The sequence below is a fragment of the Gekko japonicus genome, unplaced genomic scaffold, assembly GCF_001447785.1.
Source record: "Gekko japonicus isolate JY-2015 unplaced genomic scaffold, Gekko_japonicus_V1.1 scaffold1697, whole genome shotgun sequence".
NCBI lineage: Eukaryota > Metazoa > Chordata > Lepidosauria > Squamata > Gekkonidae > Gekko > Gekko japonicus.
This window is the reverse complement of record NW_015165293.1, coordinates 193,351-207,581: the sequence shown is the minus strand read 5'-3', so window position 1 is coordinate 207,581 and position 14,231 is coordinate 193,351. Positions and strand designations below refer to the sequence as shown.

The following is a 14,231-nucleotide window of genomic DNA, read 5'->3' as shown; positions in this document are numbered from 1 at the left end:
GTTCCCTCTAAGCTGAGTTAGTGTGAGCTAGCTCACAGTTTTTTAGCCTCCGGCTCACACATTTTTGTCTTAGCTCAGGAAGGATGGCTGCAGAGCAAACCAACTTATGCAGTAGCCAAATTACTTGCTCACAACTTTCATGCCAGTAGCTCACAAAGTAGAGTTTTTGCTCATAAGACTCCACAGCTTAGGCTACAAGCATGGATGGCTTCAAGGGGGGATTAGATAAGCATATGGAGCAGAAGTCCATCAGTGGCTATTAGCCACAAGGTATAGATAGGAACTCTCAGTCTGGGGCAAGGGATGCACTGTATTCTTGGTGCTTGGGGGGTGCAACAGTGGGAGAGTTTCTAGTGTCCTGACCCCACTGCTGGACCTCCTGATGGCACCTGGTATTTTTGGCCACTGTGTGACAGAGTGTTTGACTAGATGGGCCATTGGCCTGATCCAACATTGGCTTCTCTTATGTTCTTAACATACCTAGGGTTGCCAGTTCTGGATTGGGAAATACCTGGAGATTTTGGGGGTGGAACATGAGGGTGGGGTTTGAGAGGGAAGGAACATTAATGGAATATAATGCCATAGAGTCCACCTTTCAAAACAACCATTTTCTCCAGATGAATTTATCTCTGTTGCCTGGAGATCAGTTGTAATCCTAGGAGATCTCCAGCTACCATCTGGAGGTTGGCAACTGTAAACATACCTTTGGCTCCATTCTTCAGTATGTGTCCCACTTTTCTGCATTCATCTTCGATCTTCCTCTTTGATTTCCTCCTTGGTTTGTATCCTCCCCCTGTTCAATCTCCTTTTTTCTCTCTGCCTATCTTCTCCTAACAGACAACCACGCCTAAATGAGAAGGCAGCGAAAATGGTGGTTGTGTCACTGGTGTGATCTGCCTTAGGTTGGAGTGTGTGATCCAACTGTAGTACCAGTCTGTGAGTTGAAAAAGGCTGTAAAGCCACCCATAATACACACACACACGTACTTATTCCTAAAACTTCTTAAAATTTCATAAAAGCACTTGTTTCCTTTCAATAAATATGCCTTGTTTTAGGTAATCCAGTTAATTTTGTGTTTGTTTGTGTATAAAACTGCATAAGGAAAGTGTATGAGTTGTATGCTGAAGTGCTGCTTTAAAGATTTTGAGGAGTGGTACAAATATGTTTGTTTGAATGAGTTTTATGTTGAAGAAGAAGAAGAAGAGGAGATTGGATTTATATCCCGCCCTTCACTACCCAAAGTGTCTCATAGCGGCTTACAAACTCCTTTCCCTTCCCCTCCCCACAACAGACACCCTGTGAGGTAGGTGGGGCTGAGAGAGCTCTGACAGAAACTGCTCTTTTCCAAGGACAGCTCTTATCAGAAGTACGGCTTGCCCAAGGTCATCCAGCCAGGTGCAAGTGGAGGAGTGGGGAATCAAACCCGGTTCTCCCAGATTAGAGACCGCGCACTTAACCACTACACCAAACTGGCTTAGGATCCAATATTTCTAGATTTTCCAGAAGAATTAGATTATAAAACATTTTACAGTTGTATTTCTAGTTTCCTTTAAAATATTTTTTAAAGAGAACCCCCATTTTAAAATGCTTAAAGTATCATGGTCTTCAGTAGAAGCAAGCTGAAAGCTAGGAATAGGCAGCACACAACCGAAACCCCTTTAGTGTGGCAATGTGGTCTTCTGTCAGAATTGATTTTCCTAGAATCATAATACATTTTTAGTACCTTCAATATTATAATAACTTGCTCATGTCTGTATAAAATGTAATTTTTGTAATACAAGTGCTCTGAGCAAGTGTTTGAATTCCCAAAACTCTTCATCACACTGAATGTTCAGTAACCCAAAAAGTTTGTGGGTCAGGAGAGATGATGTTTCAGGACTTGATAGAAGAGCTCCTTAGAATATTAAAAGGGAATACAGGATTATTGTGCCTTAACTGGACTGTATGGTGTTGAATCTGAAACAGATGCACCAAAAGCTCCTGGGACTTAGGAGCAAAAAGAGTGGACACTGTCCCTTTGAGAATAATTCAGGGCTATTTTTGGGTAGGAACGCACAGGAACGGAGTTCCTGCTAGCTCCCAAGTTGGCCACGCCCAGCAGGAACTCATTAACATAATAGGCCACACCCAACAGCAGTTTTGTTTTCCATATTTGTTGGTACAATCTTGTTAAGATTTTGATGGACTCCATTTCTGTGGCTTGGAAGAGCTCCGTTGGTATCACATCTAGTCCTGGTGACTTGTTTCTCTGAATTGTTGTCAGTGCAGCTCGCACTTCACTTTCTAAAACTGTAGGTTCCTGTTCAAAAGATTCTTCTTGGAAGGAATCTGTTATTATTTCATCTCTTTTATATAGTTCTTCACTGCATTGTTGCCATCTTGTCTTTATTTCGTACTGTTCATTTAGTCTCGTGTCTCAGCTGTGACCATTCCAACCTTGAGTGACTCTGCTAGGAGTTTAAACCCCTTACAGTACTGCTTTCAGCTTCGCTGACACGTACAACTCCCCTCACCACTTTAAGGTGTGCATCCAAGAGGGGTTGAAGTGGGGATAAATCACCCTTCTAGCTTCTGTTATTGGAGCTGTGCTGACAGGTTGGAGAGGGAGATTTCACCCCTTCTCAGCAGAGCCCCCCAACCTGGATAGCTGTTAGAAGAAGAAGAAGAGATTAGATTTATACCCTGCCCTTCTCTACCCGAAGGAGTCTCAGAGCGCCTTACAAACTCATTTCCCTTCCCCTCCCCACAACAGACACCCTGTGAGGTAGGTGGGGTTGAGAGAGCTCTTGACAGAAACTGCTCTTTTTCAAGAACAGCTGTGCCAGAACTATGGCTTGCCCAAGGTCATCCAGCCAGGTGCAAGTGGAGGAGCGGGGAATCAAACCCGGTTCTCCCAGATTAGAGTCCGCGCACTCAACCACTACACCAAACTGGCCGCATGGGTCCCATGATCTTGAAAATCTACTTTTCCTGGTCTGAAAGGTTCTGTTGGGGGAAAGGAAATGTAGGAAAGGTCTACAATCCATGCATCCATGGACCACCGGATCCAACTAATTTCTTACTGTGAGGAACACCATTTCACTGTATTTTTTTTTCTCTACAAAAAGAAGATAAATTGGCTTGACTCCACTAGAATATTTCCCGCAGGAGCAGCATTTCGGAGAGCATTTGGGGCTGTAGTAGGGGAGAGCAAGCAAGTTGTATTCCGCAGGCAGGAATCGTTCTGTCCATGAGAACTCTTGTGGATTCAAACCGCTATGTACAATCACATAAGCAAAACCAAACTTTAAGGAGGAAACCTCTTTGGTAACCCAATGGGGGGAAATTATTCTTATATTAAAAAAGGCATTGTAACTCCTATAACTGATCTGTTATTCTCCAATTAAAATTTAAATACAGGAAAATCTGAATAGCAAGAGAATCACTTGATTCATCTGTAACCTTGAGGAAAACACAGGACTGGATCCTGCCAATTATTTCACCCAAGCTCATCCAATTATGACCGCCCCCATTCCACATAACTTTTGTCTGTGCAGGTCCCATGATTCCTTGCATAGCCTTTGTGGTGCTCAAAGGGGATTCCATCCTCCCTTTCTCACCAGTGGAAAAGCTGGCTGTATCCAGCCCATAAAGTTGTATATTGTCTTGATTCTAATACACCACAAAAAAATACCCGCTTTGCAATAGACTGAGACATAACACCAACCCTTCTATAATATGTTAATTTGAATATTATTACTCTGCTTAAGATCCTTTTAAATCAACCTGGTATACGGTAACAGCGTTCCGTGCGCCTTGGTGCTTAGTCATGCTGGCCACATGACCACGGAAATGTCTTCGGACAGTGCTGGCTCTTCGGCTTTGAAACGGAGATGAGCACCGCAACCCTAGAGTCGGATTCGACTGGCTTTTGAGCAAGGGGAACCTTTACCTATACAAGCTTATTGTCTTACAAAATGAGGCAGCAGTAATTAAGTTCCAAATAATTTCTAGTTCTTCCTCTATCCTTTTGGTAACTTCAAAGAACTACTTTTGGGTCCTTTGTTAAGTTATAGCTGGTCATCATGCCATTCGTTAATTCCAGTATTTCTTTCTGGCTTTCGAGCAAGGGGAACCTTTACCTATACAAGCTTATTGTCTTACAAAAGGAGGCAGCAGTAATTAAGTTCCAAATAATTTCTAGTTCTTCCTCTATCCTTTTGGTAACTTCAAAGAACTACTTTTGGGTCCTTTGTTAAGTTATAGCTGGTCATCATGCCATTTGTTAATTCCAGTATTTCTTTCTAAAAACATATTGTTGATGGACAAAGCCAGAAAATATGTAAGAAGTCTGCTTTTGATCCCTGGCAGCACCAAGATCTATGCAACATTGTTTTACATATATAGGAATACTACTATAAAAACTTATTATTTCTGGATAGGCTGTCTACTGGTATGAATCTTAATGTCTCTTTCTTTTTAGGTAGACAATGTTATTAGCCCAGATAAATCGAGATTCTCAGGGAATGGCAGAATTTTCTGGAGGCGGGATGGAGGCTCAGCATGTTACTCTGTGTTTGACAGAAGCTGTAGCAGTACAAGGTAAGCAGTCAAGTTAATATCCCATTTGTCTTCATTTTGGCATTCCAAAGATCCCACCTTAATGTACTTACACTGTGGCACGTGAGTGTTTGAAATGTGCCATAAAAGTTTATATTTATTTAATTTCCAAGAGCTGCTTGGCTTATTGACTGCAATTTCTGCAGTCTCCAGCATCAGGACTTTGGAGTTCTCAGAGGGCTGCTATGGGAAGGGTAGGAAGGAGCTGTGAGTGTCCCCATGTGTATTCTTCTTCAAATCCAAACACTTACCTTTAATCAGGGGTCTTTTTCTAGAAAAAGAGCTGCAGGAGCTCATTAGCATACGGTATGCTAATGAGCGACTAAGCTATTAGCATATGCCACACCCCCTGACATCACGAGAAGTGATGTCAGAAGGGGAAGCAAGGGGGGGAGGCATCTTCAAAAGCCTCCCCTTCCCTTCCCCAGCTGGCCTGCGGGGGGGGGGGGACCGAAGAGAGAAGGGGTTTAACCCCTTCTCACTAGAGTTGGGCCACAGAAGGAGGAAAGAGGGAAGGAAAGAGAGAGAGTAGAGAGAAGGAAAGAAGGAAGGAAAGAGGGAAAGAAAGAGAAGGAAAGAAGGAAGGAAAGAGAGAAGGAAAGAAAGAAGGATGGAAAGAAAGAGAGAGGAGGGAAAGGAGGAAAAAAGAGAAGAGAAGAAGGCAGGAAAGAAAGAAAGAGAGAAGGGAAGAAGTAGGGAAACAGGAAAAGGAGAGAAGGAAAGGGGGGAATGAAAGGGGGACCCGGCTGCCTGTCTCTCCGCATCTCCCCCCGGCCCCAACGCTTCTGTGCAGGGAGCTGGGGGCAGGGGGCGCTCCGGCCCCAAAAGACCCCTGCCTTTAACGCTTATTGTCAGTAGTGTATACATTAGAGGCTTACTGTGTGTCCAAAAACTCAAGAATGATAACTGATTTTTTTTGTTAGATGGAGATAACTTGGACAACATGGAAGGAGTAAGCTTACAAGCAGTTACACTTTCTGATGGTTCCACTGCCTATATACAACATAATTCTAAAGGTATATTAAGATTTAAAATTACTGCAATAGAAAAGACTTTTGATTAAATCAAAACTCAAATAAACATAAGTTGGTAATTTGATACGAAGTCTAGTTCTTTTGTCTTTGTAAATATTGGTAGGAAAGGATGCACACTATTAGTTTGTACTCATTAATACATGTAGCAGCCATATATCCGTGTTCACAATAATTGAAGTCTTGAACGGCTCCTTTATGTGTAAACAGATATTGCCTGTCAGTTTATGTGTGTTCTAAAGGTGGCTAAAAGGACGAAGACTAGCAGTTCAATGCCACGCTGTGTCACACAATTCTACAAGTCCCTTACTGTCATGTTCTGCACCTGGGTGCCCCCTCCTGCAAACTGCCATCCTGCCTCGCAGGTTGCTTGCTTACTACGGCCTCAGGTCTGGAAAAAGGAGGGGATTCACTCTTCCCCATCTCCTTTTGCTTGAATTGGTCCTCTGCTGCCTGGAGGGAAGACCTGACGTTATCCTCAGCTTTTTTCTGGATTTCAAAGGCCAGCCTGAAGAGGGGGTGGGTCCATCCATAGCTCCCTGGCTCTCACAGAGGATTTCCCCTGAGAGTTGGAGAGCTGATTGGCCAACAGGCCCAGACTTATCTTTCTCTTTTTTAACATTGTAACTAGTTTCTCATCTGAAAGGCAAAGACTCATTCCTATGTGAATAACACACCATGAAAACCTATATTATAGTAATAACTCATATGCAGTGCTAACAACTACAATATATTTGAAATTATATAAACCTTGTACACAATTACTCATAAATAAATTAATACAAAAAGTGGCCTTGAATTCTTAACAAAGAAACTAATGTTCAAAAGTCCGGTGACGTTTCCAATTAGTGTTCAGCAGTTTTTTTAGGAGAATCCACCCTCTGATAGTAAGCAGCAAGGGCAGCGGAAAGCACACGATGGCGGGCACAGCAAGCAGCATCTGGCAGTAGCGACAGAGATCCAGATAAATTCGCAGCTCCGGAAAGTTATTCAAATTCTGCAATCTAGAACCAAAGCTTGCATCTAGAATTATTCCAGCAGTATATGGTGACTACCTCTCTCACAGTGGCTTCAACCTTCCAACAATCCTATGGTGATTGTATTTGTTAAGAATTAAGTTTTCACAGTGTGTTACTCCTGTTGATTATTCCCACCATGGTCCCTTTGTACTTCTGTATCTAGTTTTGGAGAAAGACCCACCCCTGTCAATCAGCTGGGTGGCATCTGTGTTGTTAGTGTTTCACTGGGGTGCAGGTGTGGTTCCATCATTGCCACGAAGTTCTCACCATGGCCAAAACATGGTTACCCTGCTAGCCAACTGACTGGCCCTCTGTGGGCTCAGTCCCATCTCACCCCCACTGTCCAACACTTACTCCAAGGCTGAGGTCACTATCAGTCCCTGACCCAAGGTATTAGTAGTCAGTGGATCTGCTGTATTTAGGGAAAGTTACTATATGGTGCAAGAGTGCCAACCCGGTGCCACTGTTTCAGTGCAGGAAAAAAGGGGCAGAAAAGCATTTAGTACAGACTCATAAGCATCATGGAACAGGTCTTTTACTTGCTTATGTTATTTGTAGTCGACCTTTCTCACTGAAATGTAAGGCATATTACATAATGTATGTCAGTGCAGTCAAGAGTATGAGGAGACATCTAATAAACAATGTAATAGGACTAGGACTTCAGAAATCTGAAACAAGGCTTAAAGTATTAAACATGATGTATTAAAGTAACAATACAAGAAAAGTACTGCATAAAGGTATTAAAAATATAATCCAGTGAGAGCAAGATAAAAACATACAGCAAGAGATAATACATATTAGTAGTCTAATCCACAGTCCTTTTCCCTCTGTTGACACTTCCTGCTGCCTGCTGAATCTTTCTATTACAATGCAGCCCTATTTCTTTATAAAAAATGCCATCTGGTACAGTTCTGTTTTACATAGTTTGCGGAAAACCAAAAGTTTACAGAAAACCAAAAGGCAGGCCTATCCATAGGGTGGGAACTACAGACAATGCAACTGTATGAGTAGTCGTTGACTTTGCCATTTGCAGGTTGGTGCCTGTTTCTACAGACAAAGCCCTGTGCAGATGAGCCTGGTTGTCTTGGTATCAACCAGCCGGGCATGCCTTGTACTGGGATAAAAATGAGGCAAGAAGGGTTTTATAGAGTAGGGTTTCCCTGCTTAGTCATATATGGGATGTTAGTCTAGCTGCTGTGTTGCATACAGCAGCTTGAGCTGATTTAGCTCCTGTCAAATTTATGATCAAACATATACCTCTTCTGTGTTTTAATTCAAGTTTTTCAGAACCTTTTATATGCCACTACCTTGTGTTCAGCATTAGTTAAAATAGTTTTCTCTTATCTGAAACACTTCATGAAAAAGGACAGTTTATTGTTTTAAATGAGACATTGGATGAAATCCATAGAAAAATAGATGGGCTTACCTCTCTTAGGAATCAGGGTCAAATTAGACAATATGTGAGAGGGAGGTGCAGTGTCCTGGCTTACATTGTTTTACTGAGAAGTAGCTGGGAAGGGCTGTGGATTTGATATGATCGGTAATAGGTTGAGGACAGAGCCTTTTCCCTGCAGGGTGTTTTTCTGATCAGATTGGGGAAGGGGGTGTAACTGCTTGTTTCCCTATAGGGGAAAAGACCCCTTTATTTTTTGCCATGCTGAGAGAGAAGCTGCTGGGGACTTCTGAATATGATCAGAAAGATTATCTACAGAGCTGCTGCTCTGATCAAATTCATAGCCTTCTATGGATGCATGTCAGTTTTTCTAAAAAGGGCAGGAGATTACTCACATCTCCCATATCTTGTCTAGTTTGCCCCCGTTGGTGTTTCGATATATAACTAAACAATTTAGGGACATCTTACCTTTTGTGCTGCGTTCAGGGTTCCTTTACACATATTGGCAGGCTGTTGTATACATGCTGCTGCCCACAATAATATCCCCTAGATCTGATTATCAGTGCTTTCAATTATAACAATCATCTGTGTGAGCGGGAGGGTGAAGAGGGACATGAATTTGATCTCCTCACTCCCCAAATAAGTGATTTGCACTGTCAGAGCTAATAGCACCAACGATCTGCTAGATGTTGTGTGCATGGTTTCAGTGTCTGCACATTCTAGGTGCTGAATCTGGAGATCCAGAAAGGGGAACTACCCAGGCAGTGTACATTGTTTGCATGGATAATGATATGCACATGGAAACTTACATCTGTACACTGAACATTCTTGCATGATTGCGAAAAATGCATTATAAACATTCATCTTGGTATGCATGTGTTCCAGATGGCAAATTAATGGATGGCCAGGTGATTCAGCTGGAAGATGGCTCAGCAGCCTATGTCCAACATGTTCCCATGTCTAAAAGTAGTAAGTATATTACAACAAATACTTAAAAACTACTTTCAAGCTGTTGACTTGGAGACAAAATGATTTAATTATTACTAGTTTTATTAAAATGTTACTATCATTTGAATTTTTAAAAAAGTGAATCTGTTACCTGGTCTGTAAATAAAATAAAATCTCATAATTAATCAATGCATTATGTAACTTAAATAACTTTTTCTTTTCCTGGCTCAGGAGATAGTCTTCGTCTAGAAGATGGACAGGCAGTTCAGCTTGAAGATGGAACAACAGCTTTCATTCATCATACTTCAAAAGGTACATTACATTTTGACATGGTTTATTTTGCACTAACCAAAATAGCTTCATTTCCCTTTCAGTATATCATTTGATTTTATATGTTTAATATATTCTCTTCTGTAGTGTAATTAATAGCCCTGAATAGCCCAAGCTTGCCAGAGCTTGGAAGCTAAGCAGGGTCAGCCACAGTTATTACTTGGAAGTACATGGTTTTGCTGTGCAGAGAAGGGCAATGGCCTTAAAAAGCACATGGTCGCCCTGACCTGGATAGCCCAGGCAAGCCCAGTCTTGTCCGATCTCAGAAGCTAAGCAAGGTCGACTCTGGCGAGTACTTGAATGGGAGACCTCTTTGGAATACTAGCAGTCGGGAGGCGGGGGCAGGCTTTATTCAGCCACCTCTCTGAATATCCTCTAGGCCCCCGGTAGGGGTCAGTCACCAGAGGTCACCATGACTTCCAGGCGCGCGCACACACATATGAAAAATACACACACACCCCAATAAAGAAAGAGAAAAAAGGAAAAGCCCATGGTTCTGGGATTGCCATGAGTCAGTTTTGACTCGATGGCACACAATTATTATAGCCTCTTCTCTGTCCAGTTATCTGTCTCTTCTTCTATCTGTACCAGGCTCCTTCTCTTCTGACCCCTTCCCTTCTGGTTCGTCCTCTCTGGTTCGTCCTCGTCCTATTTCCTTCCCCTGGCAATGCTTCAACTGAGCCTCCTGAATCTGGCCCCATCCCTGCCATACACCTGGGGTGGGAATCGGGATCTTGGCTCCACTAGCCAGTGTGGCCTGGAACACTCTTGGCCTATCTTACCTTGGCTACTCCCCAACCCATCCTCGCCTGCCAGGCATTGGGCAGCACGTCCTGTTTCCCACAAAGACATATCAAACTAACATTATTTTTCATATTTAGAAAGTTCCAGATTATGCCTACCAATCCAGAGTATAATGCCTGGCTGGAAGAGTATTGGTCTATATATGCCCGTAAAAAGGACTGCCACTTAGGGATCCATAAGAATATCTACAGTACTGATAAAGCTAACAAAATATATACAGTATGTTTTAAACCCAATCTGAGATCCTGTCCAAGATTCTACACTTTAATTATCATGTTAGATTATCTTCATTTAGAACATATTCCCACTTTCCTAGGGCAAGACAATTTGAGTTCGTTCAGCTTTTCACAAGAGTGAATGAGTTTTTCTAAAAATGGTCAGGGTATTTCTAGGAAATGTAAAGTGAATTTATGCATGCCCATCTTGTTGTAAGTAAAAGATGAAGAAATTGTCAAGTTGTTTTTATACTTTGGCTAGCGGACAGCATTTAAACTAAATTTAAACTAAAGCGAATAGGCACCTACATCAGAATGCAAACATTACATTACACATAATTGGGAAATGAAAGGAGGTTGTGCTTCAGCATGAATTGCTTAGTTGTGTCCAACCTCTTAAAGAAATAGTCATAGCTTTTTTCCATGTCTTAATATTGTTTCTGTATAATTTTTCAGACAGTTATGACCAGAGTACACTACAGGCAGTACAGCTGGAAGATGGAACGACCGCCTATATTCACCATACAGTGCAGGTACCCCAGTCGGATACCATCTTAGCAATTCAGGCTGATGGCACAGTGGCAGGTCTTCATACAGGAGATGCTACCATCGATCCAGATACAATCACTGCTTTGGAACAATATGCAGCAAAGGTATATTTGGATCACACCTTAATTTTGTATGGTGTTAGAATTATGTGACATAAGGCTCTTAAGTTCAAAATATTTATTATTGCTCTGAAAACTGCTGAGATCAAGTTGTATGAGGAGAAAATGATTTTGTTACAAAACAAACAAAAAAAGGTTGGCATTGAAAGCTAGACTATCTGTGTTCGAAGAGGGGACACTATGGAGAGGTAATTGAAGACTGGAGAGAAGATTAGGTTCCTTTGAACTTTGTGAGATAATGGAGGTAGGAGACAGAAGTTTACTTGATAACTGGAAAAGAATAAAAGTGTTAAAAGTTGGAGAAATAATATCTTAATATAGTGAATTCCAGATAGTCTTTTGTATTTATAGCAAAGCAAAAAGAAGCAAGCATCGCCAGTCATGCACATTTAATTGCAGAACATTAATAATGCTTAGAAGTTTTTTTTAATAGAAAGCATGGATGGAAAATGCAAAATCAGTTTGTGGGATTTGTATTCATTTTCAGTTTATCTTTTCTTATAACACAGTACCTGGTGGTTATTACAGAGGTGGTCTGATACAGCAAAAACAAAAAGAAATCTTGTGTCATTTAAAAGACTTACCATGATGAATGGGGCATAAGCTTTAGTGGATGCAATTAATGCATTTGATGTAGTGAGCTCTTGTCCATGAAAGGTGTTTGTTCAATCTGTTAGTCTTCAAGCTGTCACAAAACTGCTTTTTGTTTTTAATGAACCAAATAATGTATTTTTTAGTGTAAGTTGTTCCTCCCGCACAATTTCTCATAGGCCTTTCACTTGTACTAACTGGAACGAATTGAGCTGGTTTGGAACATTGTCTCCTCAACCAGTCAGTAACACACACATTGGCCTGGTGCAGATGTAATACTTATGTTCTTCGACCATGATTAAGAAGTTGGTAACTTGCTAAAGTTTTATCTCCCCCCAATTATTGCTGTTACCTGTGTACCTGTGAATTTCTGCCTCCTCTACTTTGCCCAGTGTCCTGGTTAAGGGTTGCATCTGTACTACCTTTAATCATGAATTCTGGCTAGGTTTCTATCATAAACAGTTTGAAGCTGATTGGTAAGCCTGATTAAGAGGGGGAAATGGCTAGTGTTAACCATGGATAAGGTTGATGCACACGTAGCCCTTAACTAACGCTACCAGGAGTTCATATGTGAGAGTGGAGAAGCTTGAGTAGTGGTGTACATATTCCTGCAGCCTACTCCTGATTTTCTTAATTAAGTAGTGGAAGCATTATGTCTCATGGATGACATATTCATAACCTATTCATGGAGGATCAGCCGCTGCCATGATGGTTCAGTGAAACTTCCCTGCTTGGAGGCAGTATGCCTTTGAGCACCAGTTGCTGTGGGTTAACAGTGGGGGAAGACTGTTGTCTTCATGCCTTGTTTAATTCTCAGAGGTTTGGCCATTGTAGGAAGCAGGATGCTGGAATACATGAACCTCTGGTCTGATGCAGCAAGGCTCTTCTTGTATTCTTAAGTCTTGATAATAATGCACTGAGCAGTTGAGGTAGTTGCTAAGCAAGACACAAGTTCCTGTTAACTACTATTAATGGTTGCACCGTGAAAGACTATGGAATTTACTCATTCTTGAGATAAAAGGAGACCTGGAAGAGCATTGTTGAAATAATTTGGAATGTTCTTTTGAGGAATGGCTTCCAGAGGACCTGCTTATAATTTTGTTGGAGTATGTGAACTGGTGGTGTAGAAGTCGATAGTAGATACAATTGTAAACGTTAACTTTTTTTAAAAAAAATAATTTTATTTTATTTTTGGATTTATATCCCGCCCTCCCCGAACTTGCAAAGCTACCCATGTCATAGTTGTGAAAGGTCAAGCTGATTCTCTCAGTGCAATTTTTGTTTTCAGAAATTTTGAAATTTGTAAAATCAAGATTAATAGCTGGCAGAGGTGGCAAAATTTTGTGTACTTTTTTCAGATGGGAGAGCAAAGTGAGAGCAACTAACCAATAAATATATTCATAGTGACTCAATTTTTGTTACAATTATGAGGTCCGATGGACTATTGTTTGTCTTATGAATATATCATACGTTACTTTCATATAGTTGTACATAAAAGCCTCATTTCATTTAGTTCTAACTCAGTTGGAGTGAAACATAAAATATTTCAAGATGTGTTTCTGCTTCTTTCTTTCTACTTTTTAGGTGTCCATTGATGGAAGTGACAATGTTAGTAGCACTGGAATGATAGGCGACAGTGAACAAGATAAAAAAATGCAGGTATGTGACATCATATACTGTAAGTGATGCTATAATTTAATCTGGACAGCATTAACACTACTTAATATGGGAAAAACAGTGACTTTGGCTGCATCTCTTTTATGAGTACCTGCTTTATTAGCATGTTAATTAACTCTTTAGGTTGGATCCAGAGTGAGTTTTCCACTAACAGAAGGTACTTTTGTCAGAGGATCAGAACATTACACACACACAGAGCAACCCACTGATCTCCCTAAAATGCTGTTGTTGATAGACATGGTACCTTTTAGGAACAGTATGAGAGGCAAATTGGGGATTTGCAGCAGGAAGTGAGAACTGGTGGAAATTACCCCACCACTTCTGTTAGTTAAAATTTTTGTCTGGATACAACCCTTTGTTTTTTGCTAACCCAGCTGCTCTTCTCTAACTTGATGTAAAGGAACACCAGTTGCCCTGATGAGAGCAGAAACTGGTCTGCCTTCCTTAAGGGCGCGGGTGCATCTTGCTGTTCTAAAATCTTGGAAGAAAATCAGAGCTGCCAGTATCGACTCTTTCAGCCAACTGGCACTTAATTCAATGCTATCCAAAGACTTAGAGCGCTCTTGTTTTCTTAATAATCTATTATCAAGATATTCCATTCCTGATGACCTTCGTAGTTCTTCAACAAACAATTCAGATCTTAGAGACTGGGTATTTAACTGCGATGCTCTGTTAGACAGACAGTTAATTTTAAAATCACAGTCTGCTCTCTGGTTCAAATAATTTAAGAATGACCATTTTAGATCCCCCTACCTAGTTAGTATAGATAATCATAACCTCAGAGCAGCTTTCACATCTTTGCGTTTTGAATCAGTGCCACGGCTGTATTAGCTGGCCACTATAGTAGAACACCTAAGGAACAGCGCTTTTGTATTTGTGGCTCTTCTGTTATTGAGGATCTTCCCTATTATATCCTTGAATGCTCAATGTATACCCAACCTAGGTTAAAATTTCTC

At 41.1% G+C, this 14,231-nt stretch overlaps 1 protein-coding gene across 1 annotated transcript in view; it reads left to right on the top strand.

The window, feature by feature from the left end:
• The window catches only part of ZNF143 (zinc finger protein 143), a 46,558-nt gene that overhangs the window by 6,810 nt on the left and 25,517 nt on the right, over positions 1 to 14,231 (top strand). Inside the window, exons 2-7 of the mRNA XM_015410359.1 lie at positions 4,463 to 4,581; positions 5,523 to 5,615; positions 8,928 to 9,011; positions 9,222 to 9,302; positions 10,796 to 10,992; positions 13,183 to 13,257. Coding sequence (XP_015265845.1) covers positions 4,470 to 4,581; positions 5,523 to 5,615; positions 8,928 to 9,011; positions 9,222 to 9,302; positions 10,796 to 10,992; positions 13,183 to 13,257 — 642 coding nt within the window. The 5' untranslated portion in view covers positions 4,463 to 4,469. The remainder of the gene's footprint in view (positions 1 to 4,462; positions 4,582 to 5,522; positions 5,616 to 8,927; positions 9,012 to 9,221; positions 9,303 to 10,795; positions 10,993 to 13,182; positions 13,258 to 14,231) is intronic.